General features: G+C 43.6%; 1 protein-coding gene across 2 annotated transcripts; it reads left to right on the top strand.

The window, feature by feature from the left end:
- Window positions 1–1033: 1033 nt before the first annotated feature.
- LARP6 (La ribonucleoprotein 6, translational regulator) lies at window positions 1034–19460 on the top strand. Of its 2 annotated transcripts, none has more exons than XM_049777899.1 (3): window positions 1034–1257; window positions 13465–13672; window positions 17938–19460. In XM_049777899.1, exons 1-3 carry the CDS (start codon window positions 1067–1069, stop codon window positions 19000–19002), a joined length of 1464 nt encoding a protein of 487 aa, XP_049633856.1. In that variant the 5' UTR covers window positions 1034–1066; the 3' UTR covers window positions 19003–19460. The 2 variants fall into 2 exon arrangements, with proteins under 2 accessions (XP_049633856.1, XP_049633855.1); XM_049777898.1 differs by having other exon boundaries at window positions 13462–13672.
- The last annotated feature ends 1005 nt before the right edge of the window (window positions 19461–20465 follow it).

Here is a 20465-nt window from a genome sequence, read left to right as displayed (position 1 = left end):
TCCTAGTGGTGTACTCCCAGTTATGAATGGTCTCCAGAGCAAGGTGCCTCTCAGTTTAGGAACTTCTATCACAAGAGCCCACTGACAAGACAGGAACACCGATCCTGAGGTGTTCCTTGAAAGGAGGTTGGGCACTAGGATCCCTCCTGGCTCAGGAAGGGGGATAGGGGCACTGTGCATGATGTCCTTTCACCAAAACACTCCTTTCCTCAATTTCTTCCTTTCTCTCTATCAAACATAACTGGTCTGGGGTTCTTTTGCAAGTTGCACAATAGATTAGTTGAAGCTTAGGATGTCATGCCTGTTTCATTCACCCCAGGACCCTGCCTCCAGTTGTTGAGTTCATTTGAAAGGCTGAGCTGGAACCCAGAAGCCAGATGTGAAAAGGTGGCATTTGTGTTTGGTTTGGGGAGACCACCTGACGCTGAGCAAGGATGGTGCCTGGGTTCTGAGCATTGCAGGCGCACCTTTCAGTCCTTATGAACTGTTATATGAAATAGGATCCAGTATTCTCTGTAGTCATTCAAACATCTAGTTGCTTCCTACGGCAGAGCACATTCAAAAGATAATCTATCAAAGCAGTGGCTCTCGCACTAGTACCTTTAAACAGGGCTTGCTACCCAAGTTCTCCACCCTAGGATTTCAATTCAGGAGCGCTCCGTGGATGGCCACTGGGAATCTGCATTTCTCCCAAGTCCCCTCTGCAGATTGTGCCAGGGACAGATGCTAGAGACTCGGTGGGGCAGACATCCGCAGAGCCAGGCTCTGCTCTCGCATCCCCCGAGTCTCCAGGGGGGAGTGAGACGGGCCGCCGCTCCACGTCGCTGGAGATTCAGGGGGAGACGCGGGGAAAGGCCCCCCGCTTTGGGACAGGCCCGGAGCGCGCAGACAGGAGCGCGCGGAGCAGGCGGCCCAGCCTCCGCGGCGTCCAGACCCGCCCAGCCTGCACGGACGCGCCCAGTCCACTGCAGCCGGGGCGAGGAGGCAGCGCGCCCCTAAGTCCCCCGGGTGCTCCTCCGGCCTCTGGACCTGCGGCGCCGCACACCCCGGCCACCCACCCTCGACCATGGCCCAGGCGGACGACGAGGCGCTGCCCGGGCTCGACTACGCCGTGCAGATCCGCGTCGCCATCCAGGAGGCCGAGGACGCGGGCGAGCTGGAGGACGACGAGGAAGGTCGGGGCGCGGGGGACCCGGCGCGCTACCTGAGCCCCGGCTGGGGCAGCGCCAGCGAGGAGGAGCCCAGCCGCGGGTTCAGGTAGGCGGCGGGGCTGGGTGCTTGCTGGGGCGCGATCACCCCACTCTCCCGGCCCGCAGGATCGCCAAGGTTCGGGCACCAAGTCTCCGGGAAGCTGCTCAGAGCCAACCACCGGCTTTCGGCAATCGTGCCCATTTGGGGTGGAGGTCATTCGCATCCTGGACACGGCTAGAGGTGGGATCATCTCCTGGGCCCCACCAGGAGCTCATCCCCTCTCCACCCACCCGTGTGAGCTCATCTCTGTCCCTCTGTGTCCCTCCCTCCCCGGCCCCCCACAATTCTGCCCAGAGGCCCATCCATTCCTGAGAGTGACCCCTTTTCTCTGCTACCATCGCCCTGTCTTGTCACTCTTACAGGCCCCACTCAGCCTCTGGACATCCCTGCACAGGGGATCCAAAGAGGCGTGGTTGCATAGGGGTGGAAAGCAGAACCCACTTGTCCAGGTTTGGGATCCCTTCAGGGCTGGCTGCTTGCTTGCGTCTTTCCTAATTGGGGATTCCCTAACTGGGGAACCACTACCTCCATCCGGCCCCCACTTTTGTGCTTGCGTTATCGTTGCTGCCTGGTTCTTAGACTTAGAGGAGATCCGATAATTCGCCTTGGTCTCAGTGGGAGACCTTAGCTGAGGCTTCGACCTTGCTGACTGTGGCTTCTACTACATGAGGGTGCCGGGGGTCGGGGTCTTGCTGCAAGCCAGAGGAGTGCTGCGTCCCAACCTGCAGAATATGCTCTTCCTTCGAGTCCTGTGTACTTGTTATTTTAGCCGACTTAAACCTGCATGGTAGTTTCCTGCGGGTGTACTTCTCCCTCTTGGGGAGAATACTGAACACAGAAGCCTCGGGGTGAGAGGACCAGAGCTGATCCCCATCACAACCCCTACCTCCAATGAAACAGGCCCCGATGTATGGCCCTCGTTCAGGGCAGCTGAGTCTAGAGGCCTTAGGTGGTGGAAAGTCAGGAAAGCTGCAGAAATTCAGGACACAGAGATACAGTCACATACAGGAGCACTTCATGCCTTGCAATGAAGGGTTCATTCATTCATTCATTCATTCATTCATTCATTCATTCATTCATTTATCAGCTGCTGAGCATCCCTAGCATCAAATAACCACCTACTGCCTGGTTGGTTGATTGAAGACCCTATGGCAGCCCTATTCCCCTGTCTCTAGGCACCCATCATGTTCTCAAGGGGAGGTCTCTCAGCTGAGGCGCCCCACCATGCAGGGTAGTGGCTTTATCTTAGAAACATGAGAAAAAGGTGGTCACTGGCTCAATAATTGTAGGTGGAATAGCCCAGAATTGGCACATCCTTCTGACTTATTTTGCCTGTTAAGGAAGGCAGGAGGATCCCTGGAGCCTGAATTTTGGAGATGGGATCATTAGCAACAATGAAAGTCCTAGTGAGTTCTTGGACTTGGAAAGAGGGCTCCCCTAATAAGGAGAGGTCAGGTGGGACTCTTGCCCCTGCACTCCCCCACTCACCTCTTCTCCCTCTTGTCCTCCCCACTTTTCTTCCCCAGCTTCAATGACTTAGTCTCATGGATCATTTATCAATGGTCCTCAAACTACGGCCCGCGGGCCACATATTGTATTTATTCCCATTTTGTTTCTTCACTTCTAAATAAGATATATGCAGTGTGCATAGAAATTTGTTCATAATTTTTGTTTTTTTTTTTACTATAATCTGGCCCTCCAACAGTCTGAAGGACAGTGAACTGGCCCCCTGTTTAAAAAGTTTGAGGACCCCTGGTAGATTGAGGCAATTTCAGCTGGCTGGCATAGTGTCAGTCCTAGAACTCTTCAGGGTAGCAGAGTTGACAGAGCCCAGTGGGCAAATGCCCAGAGTACTGGGAGATGACCCCAAATCAGGAGCTACACTAGGAGAGGTCATCCACCACAGCAACAGCTACTGCTAGTGGGAACATGTCTAGAATCTCAGCACTAGCAGGAGAAAGCCTGGATTCCTAAATCTCATCCCACTGCTTCTTTCCCTGTCTGGTTTTACCCATCTATGCCCCCAGATCCAGTCCTGACACTCTTCTGGTTACTCCAGACATTGGTACAGTTTTGTGTCTGTAAGCCTCTACTTTTACCTGTTGGTCCCTCTTCTAGTCATTAACTCTTGGCTACTTTTCCCCTATCACCCCCAATTGCAAAGTCCATTGGTTTTCTCTCCTCTGCACCACTTTCTTTTTTGGTGTTTCTTATTTTTTAATTATTTTTATAATTTATTTAAGCACTGAAGTTACAAAAATGTAGTTAAGTTTCAGTCATTGGATGTTTACCCCTTCACCTGTGTAACTTTCCCATCACAAATGTTCCCCATTTCCCTCCTCCCCCATTCCCTGCCTATCTATCTTCAAAACAGGCATTCTCTTTCTCTTTCTCACTATCATTGTCATGATAGTTGTTAGTGCAATTATTTTTCTAATTGTGCTCACCACTCTTTCTGGTAAACTTCATATCATGGACTGGCTTTTCTGGCCTGCATCTCTATTGCCTCTGAGCATTATTACCCACTGTCTTTTATTTTTCTTAAATCCTACAGATGAGTGAGACTATTCTGTTCCTATATCTTTTCCTCTGACTCATTTCACTCAGCATGATAATCTCCATATCCAACCATGTATAGGCAAATTTCATGACTTCTGCATCACTTTGGTTCTCTTCATTTAATGCCAAGCACTCAAGCAACACAAAGAAAATTCTCTTTGTTCAGACCTCCTTGAACATGGGAAGCTTGCTTGCCTTCCAAATAGGATCTTCTCTGCACACAGCCCAGCTCCAGACATGTGTAGGTACTCCCTAATTGGTTGTTGAAAGAATGCTTGTCTTCACTGCTGCTTTCATTCACTCCCATATTTGCTCCCATTTTCATTCACTCCCAAGCCCATTGAAATGGGCTTCTCTTTCAACTGTCTATTGTACTCCTTAGACAGAGAGACCCTTGCTCAAGACCTTTCCATGACTCCAGAATCTAGCCCAAAACTTGGCTTATTCCTGGGGATAAGGAAGAAATGGAAAAAATTTTACCACCTCCAACAGTTCATTAATCTCCCCCACACACATCTTATATATTTAAATAGGTGCCGTGCCGTTGGTTCACACTTTAATTAAACTTTAATATTAAAGTTGTCAAATATAAATGAAAGAGTATCACAGAATTATCATCTTAATCTAAAATATTTTGTCATTTGTTCTGTAAGTAAGATGAGTGGTTTTTCTTGAACTATTTGAAGGATGTTGTTCACAAAACTAATATCCAGAATACTTCATTTTGTAGGTCTTAATAATGATATTTTCCTATAAGACCAAAGTATTGTGGCAGCTAAGAAAATTATTGCTGTCTTCACTAACATAAACTTAAAATTGTCTATGGGTTCCCATATTAAAAATATGTCTATGGGCCATGCTTTCATTTTGGGTTTCCCCTAATTGTCCCATGTTGTGTTTTTAAGCTGTTTCTTTCGCACCTCAAATTGGAATCCAAGCCAGACCAGTGCATTGCTTATTGTGTTTCTTTAAATCACAGAGTCATTAAGACTGAAAAGATGAAATCTAAGCCTCAACTACCAAACTTTGTAAAGTGCCTGTCGATGTGGTGAGCAGGGTGGAGGTGGTGGATAAAGCAGGGGGACACTGGTGGAGGGAAGATGACACTGGTGATAGGATTGATGCCAAAATATGTGCGCCTACAACTCAACTGTCAATAAATTTATGAATCACAGTTTCTTAAAAATGTATTTTAAACAATCTTGTAGCTTTCAAACACTCCCACTTTCATACCTTATAAGTTAGAAATAAGAGATTCATAATGTGTTGACTGTTTTGTGGTTTGAATCTGGCTGATAGTATTCTCATGGTATTTGACATGCTCTTTTGTACCATGTCTTTCCTACAAATTGGATAGCAGAGCTAAAGCCTTGAGTAGAGTCAGATTAAACTGAATTGCAAGTCACTTCATAGGACATTTTCTCTCATCTTCTCTAGTAATACTTCCCCTTCTAGTGATTCTAAACTTGAATCATGTGAGTCAGTTGATATCTCCCACTGCAATGAAGTTAGCTTCTTGTGAACATTTTCCTGTCAAAGTTTATGGAAGGTTTGATTGTTTAGGTTTTGGGGGCACACTTGGCTGTGCTCTGCACTCAGAGATCACTCCTTACAGGGTTCTGGGGACCATACAGAGTGCAAGGATCGAGCCCCAGTTGGATTTGTGCAGGACAAGTGCCCTACTGTTGCACTATCTCTCTTCGGCACCAGTTTAGGTATTTCAGACTTTATCAGTGATCTTTGAACTAACTTGAGTCACCTAGTTCATTGGGGAACTATATTGGTAGTTTTCTAATTTTTATCCTTCTTTTTACATGTATTAACTGGTACTTTTCTGTAAAGTGAGCTTTTTAGGATCAAGAAAAGAAGGGAGCAAGAATGGCTCTTATCTTTCTCCTAAAGAGGAAAGCAAAAATGTTTATTGGGCCTCAAAGAAAAAAATTAATATAATGATCACAGCAAACAATTTAAAAGAAATTCTTTCTCCCTTGGAGTCTCTCTGGTTGTTGGGTTTTGTTTATTTTTATTTTATAATTGATTGCAATGATTATTTTCTGATATGGACCTTCAGGAGTGAAGAGGCCTAAGAGAGAGATGTCTCAAGGGTTGAGAGAAGAGACAGACATAAGAGAGAAAAAGCATGGGGTCAGGGGCCAACAGCCTCATAGACTGAGAGCTGTGACTGTCCTCCACATGAAGTATTTGGTTAGAACCAGTAATCATCAGAAGATTAATAGCATTCTTGGGCCAGATGTCTAATACTTTTAATCTATCTGGACTATATTCTTACACAGTTGAGGGCCCTAGTTTATCAGGATAAACATTTTTGTTATGGACTTTCTCTACAGGAGATTTTTCTAGAAGAGGAACAAGAAATATAACAGTTACAGGACCTCATTCCAAACCTCTGGCACAAGCATTCTGGATTGAAAGATCCCATAAACTACCCATCTTCTCCTTTTATTTACCTAAATATTCTTCAAGAATTTTCAATGCTCCAACTGTCTGCTTTATCTATGGAAGTTCCTTCATGTTGCCATTTAGTATACTCTTTGGAGCATTTATTTCAGTTTTATTTACATACTGCTATTCTTTCTGTGGTTTCATTTCTGCTTTTCCTTACTCCACTCATGGAATCCAGCCATTGTGATAGAAATTCTTTGTTTCTCTTCTTCCTTTTAAGGTGTGAAGAAGGTATTCAGGAACCAAATTTTCGAATCTGTATGTATTTTGTATGCATACATCTTGTAAGATACAAGATACAATTTGTATGCAAAGTATGTATCTTGGGGATGTATTTATTTTATTGTATGTAACTTGGGGATGTAACTTGGTGACAAATAGCACATTTTGCATTAATGAGACCATGGATTTGATTCCTAGAACTCTTCCCCCACCTCCCTCCTAATCCCAATTTTTATGGGACATCTTTGGTTTCAGGCCTTTTAAGTAGACAACACTCGGGAAAAAATTTAAAAAGTTAACTTACGTTTATTCCAAGTCTACTTTAATATTACAGGTTTTTCTACTTCTTTTACTTTTATCCTGAAAGACTTTTGGCTTATCTAACAATGTATATAAATGGCTTTATGTTTTAATTCTTAACATTAAACATAAATTCTAAACCAGTGAGCACACTTGCTTTTCATTTAACAGAAACTTTCAGAGTTTTTTCACTCTGGTAGATTTAGAACTCTTTTCCCTCATCTCAGTGATGATGGTGAAAGTCCCTGTTTATTATAATGTATTTATCATGCTGGATATGGAACTAAGAACTTTGTATATATGTCTCTGCCCTGGAATGCAAACCATTTTTCTTTATTAATATTTCATGTATTTATTAGTGATTTGCAGTAGGAAGACAGTATAGGGGGTCAGCTCTGTATCCTTATTGCATATTATCATTACCTCTCTGATCTCCATTACTTTCACCTAAACTGTGCTGCAGAGATCTATATTAAATTGCATTCCTTTCTCAGGCTGTGGGGAATAGGACAAAATAGTGTAGCAAATGACAGGAGTAGAGAGGAAGATTCTGATCTCTGTGATAAATACTTAAGAACAAAAGGGCCTTGCAGACCTACATGGCCTCTGCTGGTAGCACTCAAATCTAGTTGTTCCTGTATCTTTTCCGAAAATGTGATGAACATACTTCTGCATGCTTTCAACCACTTTGTGAGGAATGTTTATCTTTTCCAACTCCCTGGATTTTTTTTTCTATTGCATGAGAAATTTACTTGCCCTTTGGGATTTTTGTTTTTGTTTGAAGTGAATGAGTTTTATTTGGAGAAATTAAGAGAGAGGGGGAAGGAGAAAGTATCCATCTCAGTTTCCAATGTTGGGGAATCTTTTAGAGAAAGACAACTGATTGCCGTTTTTTTTTTTTTGTTTGTTTTTGTTTGTTTTTCGGCCACACCCAGTGATGCTCAGGAATTACTTCTGTCTATGCGCTCAGAAATCGCTGCTGGTTTAGGGGACCATATGGGATGCTGGGGGATCAAACCGAGATCTGTCCTAGGCTAGTGCGTGCAAGGCAGAGCCTTACCTCTTGTGCCACCGCTTTGGTCCCTGGTTGCCGTTTTGAACCATTTGAAATTTATGATTCTTGTCTGAGAATTGACGTTTTATTTGTTGTCGTTTAGATCACATGTGGATAATAGTGTTAATGATTATGGGGTTGATTTTTTGGTAAGAGGCGAGTTAAAAGAAACTTCATGTGTAGGCATGATACTGGACCCAAGTGCTTTCCTGTTGTGTTCATTGTCCTTCTTGTTGTTGGCCCTGTGTTTTTGGTTATGGTGGTCAAAGCACTGCCATACTTCTTTACAAAGATAAAGACATTCCATTCAAGAGTTCTTTCCTGTGCTAAAAGTCACATTTTAGTTTGGATATGTTTCTTCGGCAAGATATTATTTGAATTGCCACTCAGCATGAGATGTGTTTTTGTTTTTGTGTGTGTATGGTGCATGCAAGCATACATGTATAAGAATCACAGAGTTGCCAGACTTAAAAAGGCAGAGCTGCCAGAATCATAACTAATGCATAGGGGACACCAGAGACTTGAACTGAAACTCACGTGCATGTAAGGTGGCAGGGCAAGTGCTCTTAGCCTCTGTGCCTGGAGGTTGAGATTTTATGAGAAAAGCACATTCACAGATTTTATACTTCAGTTGTTTCATTGAAGAATATATACAAGTGTGGGAAATAATCCAACATTGATACTTTGAACCCTATCATCTATTTTGAAGTATGTCCCTGATTTCTATCCTTTGTTTCCATTTCTTTTTTCTTTTGTTTTTGTCTTTGGGTCACACCCGGCAGTGCTCAGGGGTTACTCCTGGCTCTATGCTTAGAAATCGCTCCTGGCAGGCACAGGGGACCATATGGGATGCCGGGATTAGAACCACTGTTCTTCTGCATGAAAGGCAAATGCCTTACGTCCATGTTATCTCTCCGGCCTCCTTTGTTTCCATTTCTAATAAAGTTAAGTACAGCAACAATAACTCATCATCATCATTCCCAGTTTACTATGTTTTACTTTCAACAAAATAATATAAACAACACATGTAAACTTCAATGTCAGCCTTTTTTCAAAGTCCTCTTGAAAGATTCCCTATATAACTTACATCAGAGAATCTTGGTAGGTGAAGGTTCTATACAAATGACTCACTTTGCATTGGAAAACTATTCGCATAGAATTAATGATAAACTCCTATACTATGTTTAAGGTTGGTGCTAGAAGAAAACAAATGACACCTTCCAGGAATTTAGTTTGGACCGCTAAGACATGCAAAGAAGTTTCTATGGTACAAGTATCAAGTGTTATGAGAATTGTAGATTTTACCCTGGGGAAGTAGCATTTGAGGTTACATTTGATATGAGGCTGAGATTCAGACCTACCAGGGAGGAGCAAGATATTCTAATAGATGGGAACAGTAAGCACAGACGCATAGAGTCTGTGTTGTACAGAGACTACAAGTCTCTATTTCTGTTATTTGCTTGGAACAAAGAATCCAAAAGGATTTTGGATATTATTTAAAAGGATCTGGAAAACACGCTTAAAGTATAGCAGTGGTATATTTTAATTGTTCTTCAAAACATAAAAAAAAAAAACACAGAGTAAAAGAGGCTGTGGGAAAGAGGAAACCTGGAAAGGCTCTAGTTGGGAAATCTGTGAAGGACGAAAGATTGAAAAGGGATGCTATTGATAAGAGAGGCCATTTACATTCTTCCGTTAGAATAATTGTCCAGTCTTTGCCCATGAAAAGTAATAGTAACGAAATACTTCCAAAATTGAAATGAACAACTTTGGGTTATCTTTATTTTATAAACTAGATCACAAACAGAGAATGTTCAAGATTGGCAAATGAGAAATAGAGCAGTAAACATACTTTGTAGAGCTGTGGGACAACTCTCATAGGAACTAAATGGTTGAATAAAGGCTGTGTCTAAGGCAAAGATATGGTGGGGGGAATGTAGCTTTCTGTATAAAAGTTCTGATAGATTTTTTGTGATACATCTACACAAAATATTTTCTTTTTTCAGAGCTATTAATAGTGGCCATGAGAGAAGTATGAGAACAGCATGGAAAAGAGAGAACAGATGGTAGATACTACAGAATCAAGTCAATACTTGATAACTGACTCAATGTGGGAGTATAAGTGAGAGCTTAACAACACATCTCTATCTTGAACCTAAGAGCATAGAAGAATGACAGGAAAAGTGATGGCAGGGACATTTGGGAGGGAAGAGAAATGGTTATTACAGGATGGTTGCAATGGATGAAAAAATGGCAACATTCAGATTAAAACATAGAAAGTCCTGTATGCTTTTTTTCTTAACCATACTGGATAAAGGGGGTTTCTGGAAAGGGACTATTCCATGAACTAGGAAACAAAGCAATTTGCTTCTAGATTGGAAACAGGCATCTCTACTCCCAAGATTCGTCTTTGGAGGTACGCCAGTGCTTATATAGAATGGGTGTCTTCTGTTTCCAGGAAGCTTGACTTTGTGCATGTTGTTTTTTTTTTTTTTTTTTGGTTTTGGGGCCACATCTTATGGTGCTTAGGGGTTACTTCTGGCTCTGTGTTCAGGGGTCTTACTTGGGTCTGCTCAGGAAATCATGGTATGTCAAGGACTGAACCCAGGTCAGCCACATGTAAGACAAATGTACCACCTGCTCTGAGTTTTATGTTTATCACTCACTGAGTTTTATGTTGCCTTGTCAGCATTGCTTTATTCTTCTGGAAACTTAGGCATTAGCCCTGTCTGCTCATAGGATACATGCAGCTGATACAGAATCACTCCAATTGTTTCAGGCTATGAAAGGATGATGTGTTTCCCTGAAAGACTTTTTCTTGAAAGGTAACATTCTAACCTGAGTTTGCAAAAGTTGATAGTTGGATTCTGGACGTAGTGGATGTGAAGTCATGCCAGGTTATTCAGGTGGGAATGTCAGGGAGAGGAACAGCTAAGAATTGAGGAGCACAGCTCAACAGCAGCAGCAGAAGAGAGCAGAGGTTGTTGGGGATAAAGTGTCAAGGGAATCTGCATGTGAAAAGGAGAGGAGAAAGAGGGCCCTGTAAGAACAATCACATGGGAAGAGCCATAGGTCTAGTTGGAAGTTTCAGGCAGGTGGTCAAGTCATGTCCCATTCTGTTTTGGGGCAAGATAACTAGAAAAGATCAAGCACCTGGATAGAGCAAACAGATTCTTTGGTAGATGTCAGATGCACAAAACAAGACTGCATGTGGGTGTGGGAGGTAGATGGATCCATAGAGATTATGGGGGCAATTTGAGTTTGTGAACTTAATTTTTCGTCAGTCTGAGTATTCTCTGTAGAACCTTCCAAGGGCCCATGGTTGACCATTGGAAGAACAAGAGATGCTATGACAGGATCTGGAGAAATCACGAAATTGCATCCTCTCTGCCTTTAGTTCTGTTTCATTTATGAGTTTGCCTTTTTAATAGTATACATTGCTTCAGTTTGGGAATAGTATTTATTGATCTCACAGATCTTTGGTAATCTTGGTTACCTCTGACATAGTCACCTTTATAGTTAGATTATTTTCCATTGTCTTTGGGGACTTTGCCCAAAAATTTTACCCAGAACTCATCATCACATCCTATCTCCCTATTATTTAATGTTAGTTGAGTTCAGAATGTCCTACTACACATTTTTAGTTTTTTAGTATGCTCTATTCAAGATATTTAAACTGCTACTTAAGGTATGCATTTTTGATAAAGTGAAAATATGGCTTTGTTTATCATTTATCTACTTTTTGAAAATTTTTTATTAGTAGTCACACTGACATGTAGCAGAATCCAAGGACTTTTTGTTCATTGTACATCTGAATTGAGAACATATAATTGGTATTATTATATTTGATTACAAGTAACAGAAACTCCAACAAACTAGTGAGGTAAATAAATGGATTTTAACTTTGTTGTATAATAATCAGAAGCCATCAATTCTGTTAATAGCCATCAATTCTGCAACACAATCATGTTAGTGATTGGTCAAGCTCATTCTCTTGGCTGGTTTCTTATGATAGTGAAATGCTGCTATAGTTCAAGAGATCACATCCACTCTCAAAATTGGTAAGAGGGGAATGAGGAAGGACAAAAGATATTTACTTGCATGTTATTGATCATAACATTGAGGAAGTGAATAGTTTTTATAATCTATTGTAAAAGATGGAATGTTTTTACTACTACAAATTGCATAAAAGAATAATGTCTGCCACAGCTACCTTTTAGAGATTTGTTTAATGTTTAAGTTGTGTTACATTTTATAGATTACCTATAAAATTTAGGCCATTTTATATATAAAATATATTCATATATTCTCCTAGTTTATCATTCTATTTAAAAAAGAATTTGATTTGTTTTTATTTATTATGGATGTGAGGGTTTTGAGTACACCTGGTGGTGCTCAGGTTTTATTCTTGACTTATTTCTACTCACATCAGGTTCACCCCTAATGGAGCTCAAGGAATCATATTTATCAGATCTAGGTTGGTTGAGTGCATGACCAATGTTTTAACTGCTTATATTCTCTCCTGTCTCTACAAAGACTTTTTATAAAGTTGGCTTTGATTATTTTTATTTGTTCAATATACTTTGGAGGATCAATAAGATTTTATTTATTTAATTAATTTTAGTTCTGGTTTTTGGAGCCACTCTTGGCTGTACTCAAGGAGGTGCTCAGGGCATCAAGCAGGGTTGGCTATATGCAAGGAAAGCAACCTTACCTAACCCTTGTACTATCTATTTTTTCAGGTCTAATATTCTTATGAACAGGAAGATGACACCTCCTCAGAGGGCACTTCTGGCAGGCATGGCTTTATTCTGAAAGGTCCCATGAATGAATTTGTTTCCATATTCTCTGTCAGGTCTCACTAGACATGGAAGGTTCTGGAGAACAGCACAGTTAGAATCGAATCCTAATTCTTTCTGTTATGAATATGGCCAACAGTTACTGAGCATAGCTAAGGACAGGTAGACCAGCACTTATGAAGCTGCTTCCACATGTTCATTTAGTCTTGACAACCACTCCATCAGGAAAGGGTCTATCTGGATTTATGGCTCACAGATAATGGTAGTGCTGTGTGGCCATGGAGTCTCATGTCTAAGTCACTTAGCTCAGAAATGACCATGTGAGAAGCTGGAGCAATAACATAATGGATAGGGAGTTTGCCTTGCTGATCCAGGTTTTTTTCCCAGCATGGTCTCCTGATTACCTAGTGCAGAACCAGGAAGAACCCCTGAGCATCTCTATGTGTGTCCCCCCCCAAAAAAAAACAAAGAAGTAAGAACTTAACTTCTATGACCACCACCTTAAAGTCAGGGGTCACCTGTGCATTTTTCTGGTGCTGCTAGAACACAAGACCAAGACAAGCAAGTGTCTAATGTTCATTACTTGAGGGTTCTGGAGTCCAGAGTCCCCAACTCCAGTGTTCAGCAGGACTCCCATTTTCCTCTTAGTGGCTAGGGTGGATCTGCCCAGTCTCTTCTCTTTGGGGGATTTGCTGTCATTTGCTCTGTGACTTCTTACACCTGCAGGACCCCCACCTTCAGAGAATGCTGTGTTCTGAGGGCACAGGCATGGTAGTTCAGACCTTCATGCCATGTCTTTCCTTCTTTCCTTAGTAGTGCCCCAACCAGTGGAGGTGAGAATGAACGGGAGGAGCAAGAGCAGGAGTGGAGGCCACCAGACCAGGAACTGATCAGAAAACTGGTAGAGCAGATCGAGTTCTATTTCTCTGATGAAAACCTGGAGAAGGACGCCTTCCTGCTCAAGCATGTGAGAAGGAACAAGCTGGGCTATGTGAGTGTCAAACTCCTTACATCCTTTAAAAAGGTGAGTCCCCTTCCTGCACTGGCCTCTGCATCTCAGTGTTGTGGGTGGGTAGGGTAGGGTGCAGTTCTCAACATTTTTCACCCCCTTAAACCAGGTGGGGCTTTTAAAAAAATTTATTTCCCATGATGCTTGAAAAAAGAGATAAATATAAACAAAATAGTAGACAGGTGGTTAAGAATCTCCTTCTTGGGCTGGAGAAATCATACAGCAGGTACAGCTTGTCTTGCATGCAGCTGACCCAGATTTGATTACTGGCAGCCTATATGGTCCCCGAGCCCTTCCATGAGTTATTCCTGAGTGCAGAGTCAGGAGTAACCCCTGAGCACCATGTGTGGCCCAGAATCTCTTCCCCTACTCAAAATAATCTCCTCCCTCCAGGCTGGAGAGGTAGTATAGGGGTAGGATGCTGCTTTGCACAGCTGACTCGGGTTTGCTAAGGTTCTTTGAGCACCACTAGGAGTAATCCCTGAGCACTGCCTTGTATGACTCAAAACCCAAGCCTTCCCCCCCCCCAAAAAAAAAGAAAGGAAAGAAAGAAAGGAAAGAGGGGAAGGAAAGAGAGGAATTAAAGGAAAGAAGAGGAGGGATGAAGGAAGGAAAAATAGGAAGGGAAGAATATTTTCTCATTCTCATTAGAAGTATCTTGGGGATTGGGAACGATCTGGTGGCACTCAGGGGATGTTCTGAATGTGTTTATGGCAGAACTTCATTAAGTTCAGCTACTTGGGCCATGTGGGCACTGTTGTGCCCAGACAGAGAGACTCATTGGCACAAAAAACACCTACTAGTCTTGTCATGAGGTGAACTCTGGCAGAGGCAGCCTGACTGCCAGGATCAGCCTCTTTCAGAGTCTGACAGAGAGCAACATTCGAGTGGGAGCAGGTCACGCTGCCCTCTCTGTACTTTTGGTTTTTGTCTGGTATATGTCCAGCTGTGTTCAGGGCTTACTCTTGGCTCTGTGCCCAGGGGTCACAGAGGCTCAGAAGACTGTAGATAGTGCCAGGGAACCAAAACTCAGATTAGCTGTATGCAAGGCAGGCACCTCAGTATCTGCTGCATTATCTCTTCAGTCCCATTTTACCTTTTTGTTGGGGGAACCACAACTAAAGCTCTGTGTTTGGGGCTTATGCCTAGAGATATGAGGGAGACCATGAAGATTTGGGGTCAATTTGGGCCTCCTGCATGCAAAGCCTGCACTCAGTCAGTCTCTCCCTGCCCTCTGTTGTTTATCGAGCAGCAATTGGACTGAATTTCCTGCCTCTCAGAGCTGACAGAGCAGCTGGAGTTAGACCTCTATATCCCTTAGGGGCACTGTGTTTACTAGGGTGGAAAAGCTCCACCCCATCTCCTTGCATAACTAGCTGTGTAACAAGTGAGTCTCAGCTAGGTTTAGTATGTGCCTTTCTCTGGTAGCTTTTGACCACTTCACTATGTGTCTACTCTTTCCTCATACTCTTCCCTTTATTCACTCATCAAATGTCCACTCTGCGTGATGAGTGTTGTATTAGGATAGAGATATAAAAAGTGATTATGGTCTTTGGAAGGCTAAGTAAAGGAAAGTCAATTCTTGGTGCAGAGTTACATCAAGACCAAGTTTAGCTATGGCAAGTGAAGGACACGGGACCATCTGGTGCTAGTTTATTATGCCTGAAGATCTGAGAAGTCTTCCTAGATGTAGTGACTTGTAGTGGAAGATGGGTAGAATCTTTCAGGTAGAAGAGAAAGGAGAGACATTTCATGTACAGAGAAGCATGAACAAACCCTCATGAAAGAAGTGAATAAATGAAGTAGCCAGTATATTTCTCTTATTGGGTTCCTTATTTCAACCCCAGGGACCTATGAATCAGAACAGAATGTTTCTTTTAAATAATGGAGAGGTAATATACGGGTCATGGCTTTGGAGCCAGAGAGATAATACAGGAGTGCTTGTCTTTGCACACAGCCTACCTTGATTTAATTTCCAGCACCACTTATGGTCTTTGAATCCCCTCCAGGAGTGAGCTCTGAGCACAGAACCATGAGTAAACCCTGAGCACTACTGAGTGTGGCCTGTCCCCTCTCAAGAGCTCCTGCCTTACCTGCAGATAACCCCAGTTTAGATAGTCCCCTGAGAATTGTCAAGTGCAGCCTTAGAGGCCTCCAAGTACTGAGTTACTGAGTTATTCTTAGGCCTTCTCTAGGCCAATTGTTCAAGAATCAATGGGAGGGTATCTTGGGACTCCTAAACACTACTTAGGGGGCTGCTCCCTGCAAAAGCAGTGTTTCTTTTTAAGCTGCCACTGTGGATCTATTTAGGAGTATAAAAAAAAACTGTAAGGTACCCCAACACTTCCAAAATGAGAGTAGAGGCCCTTTGTGAAAGAGGTACTTGATCAACATGGCAGGCAGCCTCAGTGATAGAGGGAACTTACAGGAAGACTAAAATTTCTCAGACTAGGACAACTGCTAGTAATTGGGCTGAGACTGGACCCCCAGTGCCTTTTCTAAGGTAGATACCCTTTCCAGGTACAACACTGACTCCAGGTGCTCATTTTCTAATCAGTGTCTCCCATTTCTTGGCTTCTGGCTCTAGAAGCTGACAAGGACTTCACCCATCCTGTACTGACTCCGTTTTACCTCTGTGAGTCTTAGTGTGGGTTTCACACATGACCTCTTCTTCATTGGTGCTAGTTCTGAATCTCAGCTTAACTTGGCCCACCTGAAGGCCCACCTTTTCCTAAACCAGCTTCTTTACCCTCAGCCTGCCTGTGTCATTGTGACTAGTACCTTAATTCGGGGCTGGGGGTGTTGTTGGCCTGTGGGCTCTCAAATTCTCAGACCAAGTCTGGACCACTTTGAGAGTCCATGGCTAGACCTATCTGCCTGCCTTTGGAGCCCTTACAAGCCTGGCTCCCACACTCTCAGTGAGCTCACCCTTCCCAAGCTTTGGGTGGATCCTGCTTTGGTCTCAGGGTTCCTGGGCAGTCCTGTGCATGGGCCTGGCCTCCAGGCACTCAGCGACATGGTCTCACCATTGCTGGCTTTGCTTTCCCCACCCCGCCCACCTCCACTGTGTCTTTGAGGTGACTCATTCTCCCTGGCATTCCCCTCACCGGAAGTGGTCCTCTTGAAAAGTACCGCATTACAATATAAATATAGCTTCTATATACTGCATTGATATGCACAATTTCCAGCAAGAGAAATTGTGGGAGGGAGGGAATGTTTCATCATTCTCCATGAGGCCCAAGATGGATTCAATTCCCATTTGAAGCAGCCCACACATTTTCAGGAGATACAGAGGTGAACTATGAAAGATGCTTTGAAGCTTTCTGTGTATCAAAAGAAGCAGGAAAAAATAGCTTTAGAGAAATTGTTAAAATATCCAAGTGTGGGGCTGGAGAGATTACTGCAGTTAACAGCAAACTTGTATTCAATCTGTGGCACCTATATTGTCCCCTGAGCACCCCCAGGATTAATTACTGAGTGCATATCTAGGAGTAAGCCCTGAACCTCACCAGGTGTGGCCCAAAAAACAAAAAAGTGAAATACCCAAATGCTATCAAAACAATGGCATGTAATGCAAGAACTAATGATAATACACAAGAATTAGAGTCTCCATTGTAAGCTAGACATGGACATATATAATATGTTAATTTATGTTAATTTTTCATATGTTAACATTTAACATATACAAATGCATCTCTGAATACAGATTCTCTAACAGCTCTGTGAGGTAGGCACCATCAACCTCTCCATCTAACAGATAAGGAAGTGTTAATCTTAACAGGTTTAAAGATCTTTAGGACTTTTTGGGAGGGTTGAAGGGGCTGCGGGATGGGGAATATGGCTACATTACTGTTCCTAGCTCTAAAATCTCTGGCAATGCTCTAGGGATAAATTCTGGGGATTGAACTCAGGTCGCCATCACAGCAGCCACATGCTAGGCAAATGCCCCACTTCCTGTGCCCCAACATTAAGTCTTACTGCCAACTGGAGATGGGTTTTGTAACCAAATCTTGTTCCAGAGCCTGCAGATTTGTGCTCTAAATTTGCCCAGAGCTCTATGAAATGTTTCCATCACTGTGGAAAGTGTTGGTGGACAACCTGGGCTCAATGGTGCTGCTTTGAAGCTATAGAAAGTGTGTTCACTAGATTGTGTGTGTGTGTGTGTGTGTGTGTGTGTGTGTGGTCTAAGTCCTGATGTTGCAGAGTAAGAAGAGAAGAGCAGGAGGTTGTAGGGAGCAGAAGCCTTAGGTGGCATTTCAGATATGCTTTGTGTTCTTCAGGTGAAACATCTCACTCGGGACTGGAGAACAACTGCATATGCCTTGAAGTACTCAGTGATCTTGGAGTTGAATGAGGACCACAGGAAGGTGAGGAGGACCACCCCCGTCCCACTCTTCCCCAACGAGAACCTTCCCAGCAAGATGCTCCTGCTCTATGATCTCTACCTGTCCCCCAAGCTGTGGGCCCTAGCTACACCTCAGAAGAATGGCAGGGTTCAGGAGAAGGTGATGGAGCATCTTCTTAAGCTCTTTGGGACCTTTGGGGTGATCTCATCAGTGCGGATTCTCAAGCCTGGGAGAGAGCTGCCACCGGACATCCGAAGGCTCAGTAGCCGATACAGCCAAGTGGGGACTCAGGAATGTGCCATCGTGGAGTTTGAGGAGGTAGAGGCAGCCATCAGAGCCCATGAGTTCATGGTCACAGAATCGCAGGGCAGGGACAACATGAAAGCTGTCCTGATTGGGATGAAGCCACCCAAAAAGAAACCTTTTAAGGACAGGAATCAGGACGAGGAACCCATAGCCAGCGTCTACCTCAAGTCCCCAAACAAGAGAGTGGAAGAGCTTCAGTACATGGGTGATGAGTCTTCTGCCAACAGCTCCTCTGACCCTGAGAGCAACCCCACGTCCCCCATGGCTGGCCGGCGGTACACACTTAATAACAAGCTGAGCCCTGCTGGCCACCAGAATCTCTTCCTCAGTCCCAGTGCCTCCCCCTGCTCTAGTCCCTGGAGCAGCCCCTTAGCTCAACGCAAAGGGGTTTCTAGGAAGTCCCCTCTGGCAGAGGAGGGCAAGCTGAACTGTAGCACCAGTCCTGAGATCCTTCGAAAGTGCATGGATTACTCCTCTGATAGTAGCATCACACCTTCTAGCAGTCCCTGGGTGCGTAGACGCCGCCAAGCTGAAATGGGGACCCAGGAGAAGAGCCCTGGAGCAAGTCCCCTGCTGTCTCGGAAGATGCAGACTGCAGATGGGTTGCCTGTGGGGGTGTTGCGGTGGCCCAGGGGTCCTGACAACACCAGGGGTTTTCATGGGGGACATGAGAGGAGCAGGGCCTATGTGTAAATACCTTCTATTTTTATGAGCAGCTCCATTAAGACCACCTTGGTGTTCAAGGATGTTCACAAGCACTTGGCATGACCTAGATGACATGAAGTCTTCTTTGAAAAATTTTGTATCCTATAACCCTTTAATTTATATATTTGTCATGTGTTGAGCTGTCTGGTATTCTGTAATTTTGTTCAGAACACCTCTTCCTCCCTGCATGACTGTCCCCAAGAGTATGAAGATTGTATACTGCTCTGCTGGGCTGTGAGATTGGGGCTTCCCAGGAAAGGTCTAACAACAGACCTCTTCTTCAGAGTGGGGTTCTTCCCAGGATGCTAGAGTTGGGCCATACTAGTTCTTACTGGCAGCCCAGAGAAGTGTTGCAGTGTTCCAGCAACTGAGTAAGCTAGCAGCTTGGCACCTTCTGAGACCAAATGTATGTGTTCTGTCATGTGAATAAATAATAAAACACCCAACCAGAGTACCTATTCTGATGTATAGGATGTTATAGGACATAGGCTAAAGTCTGTATACAACTCACAAAACTCACAAGGACAAGGGATGTGTATCATAAGGTCCTGAGTCATCGAAAAGAGAACACATTTTCTTTTTATTTTTGTTGCACAGAGAAAACAGTTTCTTTTTATTTCTTTATTTTTTATGAGGAGTGATGCTCAGGGGTTTGGGGGCTGTTCCCCATTCAACTAGGCTGATGCCTAGTCAATGCCAGGACCTGAGGCTGCAGTGCTGCGTGGGGCCCTGCAGTGACAAGTGTCACCTGGGGCCATCTATTTAATGCTTGAGGACCTCTGGGACCATATTCGTCAATGCTCAGGAAGCCTAGTGGTGATGAGGATCAGACCAGGACCAGGTGCATGCTCTATATACATCCTAACCCCTGTATTATCTCCGTAGCTCCACATTTCTTTTTTCAATTTTTGGGCCACATCTGGCAGTGTTCAAGGGTTACTCCTGGCAGACTCAGGGCCCATATGGAATGCCCAGAATCAAACTTGGGTCAGCCATTTGCAAATCACATGCCCTCCCTACTGTATTATTGTTTTGGCCCTAACCTCACATTTCTTAATTGTGCCCTAGGAGACTCTATTGGCAGTCTGAAGGGTCAGTAGAAATTGTGCTAATGCCAGAGAATGATGTTTCTCATCACAACAGAATCAGTCAGAGTGAAAGCACTTTAGGTTCAGACCAAGTGCTCTTCACAATGTCCATGGATTGACAGCATTAGCATCATCTGGGAACATATAGAAAGGCAAATTTTCAGATCCTACTTCATCTGCACTGAAACCAAAAACTCTAAGAAAGGGCCTTAGAATCTTGATTTTAGCAACTCAGGAACTCAGACAAACTAGATTTTGAGAACTGCTGGTCTAGTAGACAAAGAATGTAAGGCTAAAGGTCTGACTCTCATTTCCCACTTCCTAGTTCTAAGTCCTTCATAGTTATCATCTCTGCTCAGCCTC

Source organism: Suncus etruscus, chromosome 1 (genome assembly GCF_024139225.1).
Source record: "Suncus etruscus isolate mSunEtr1 chromosome 1, mSunEtr1.pri.cur, whole genome shotgun sequence".
Lineage (NCBI taxonomy): Eukaryota > Metazoa > Chordata > Mammalia > Eulipotyphla > Soricidae > Suncus > Suncus etruscus.
Note: the sequence above shows the minus strand (reverse complement) of the source record. Positions and strands in the feature narration are given on the sequence as shown.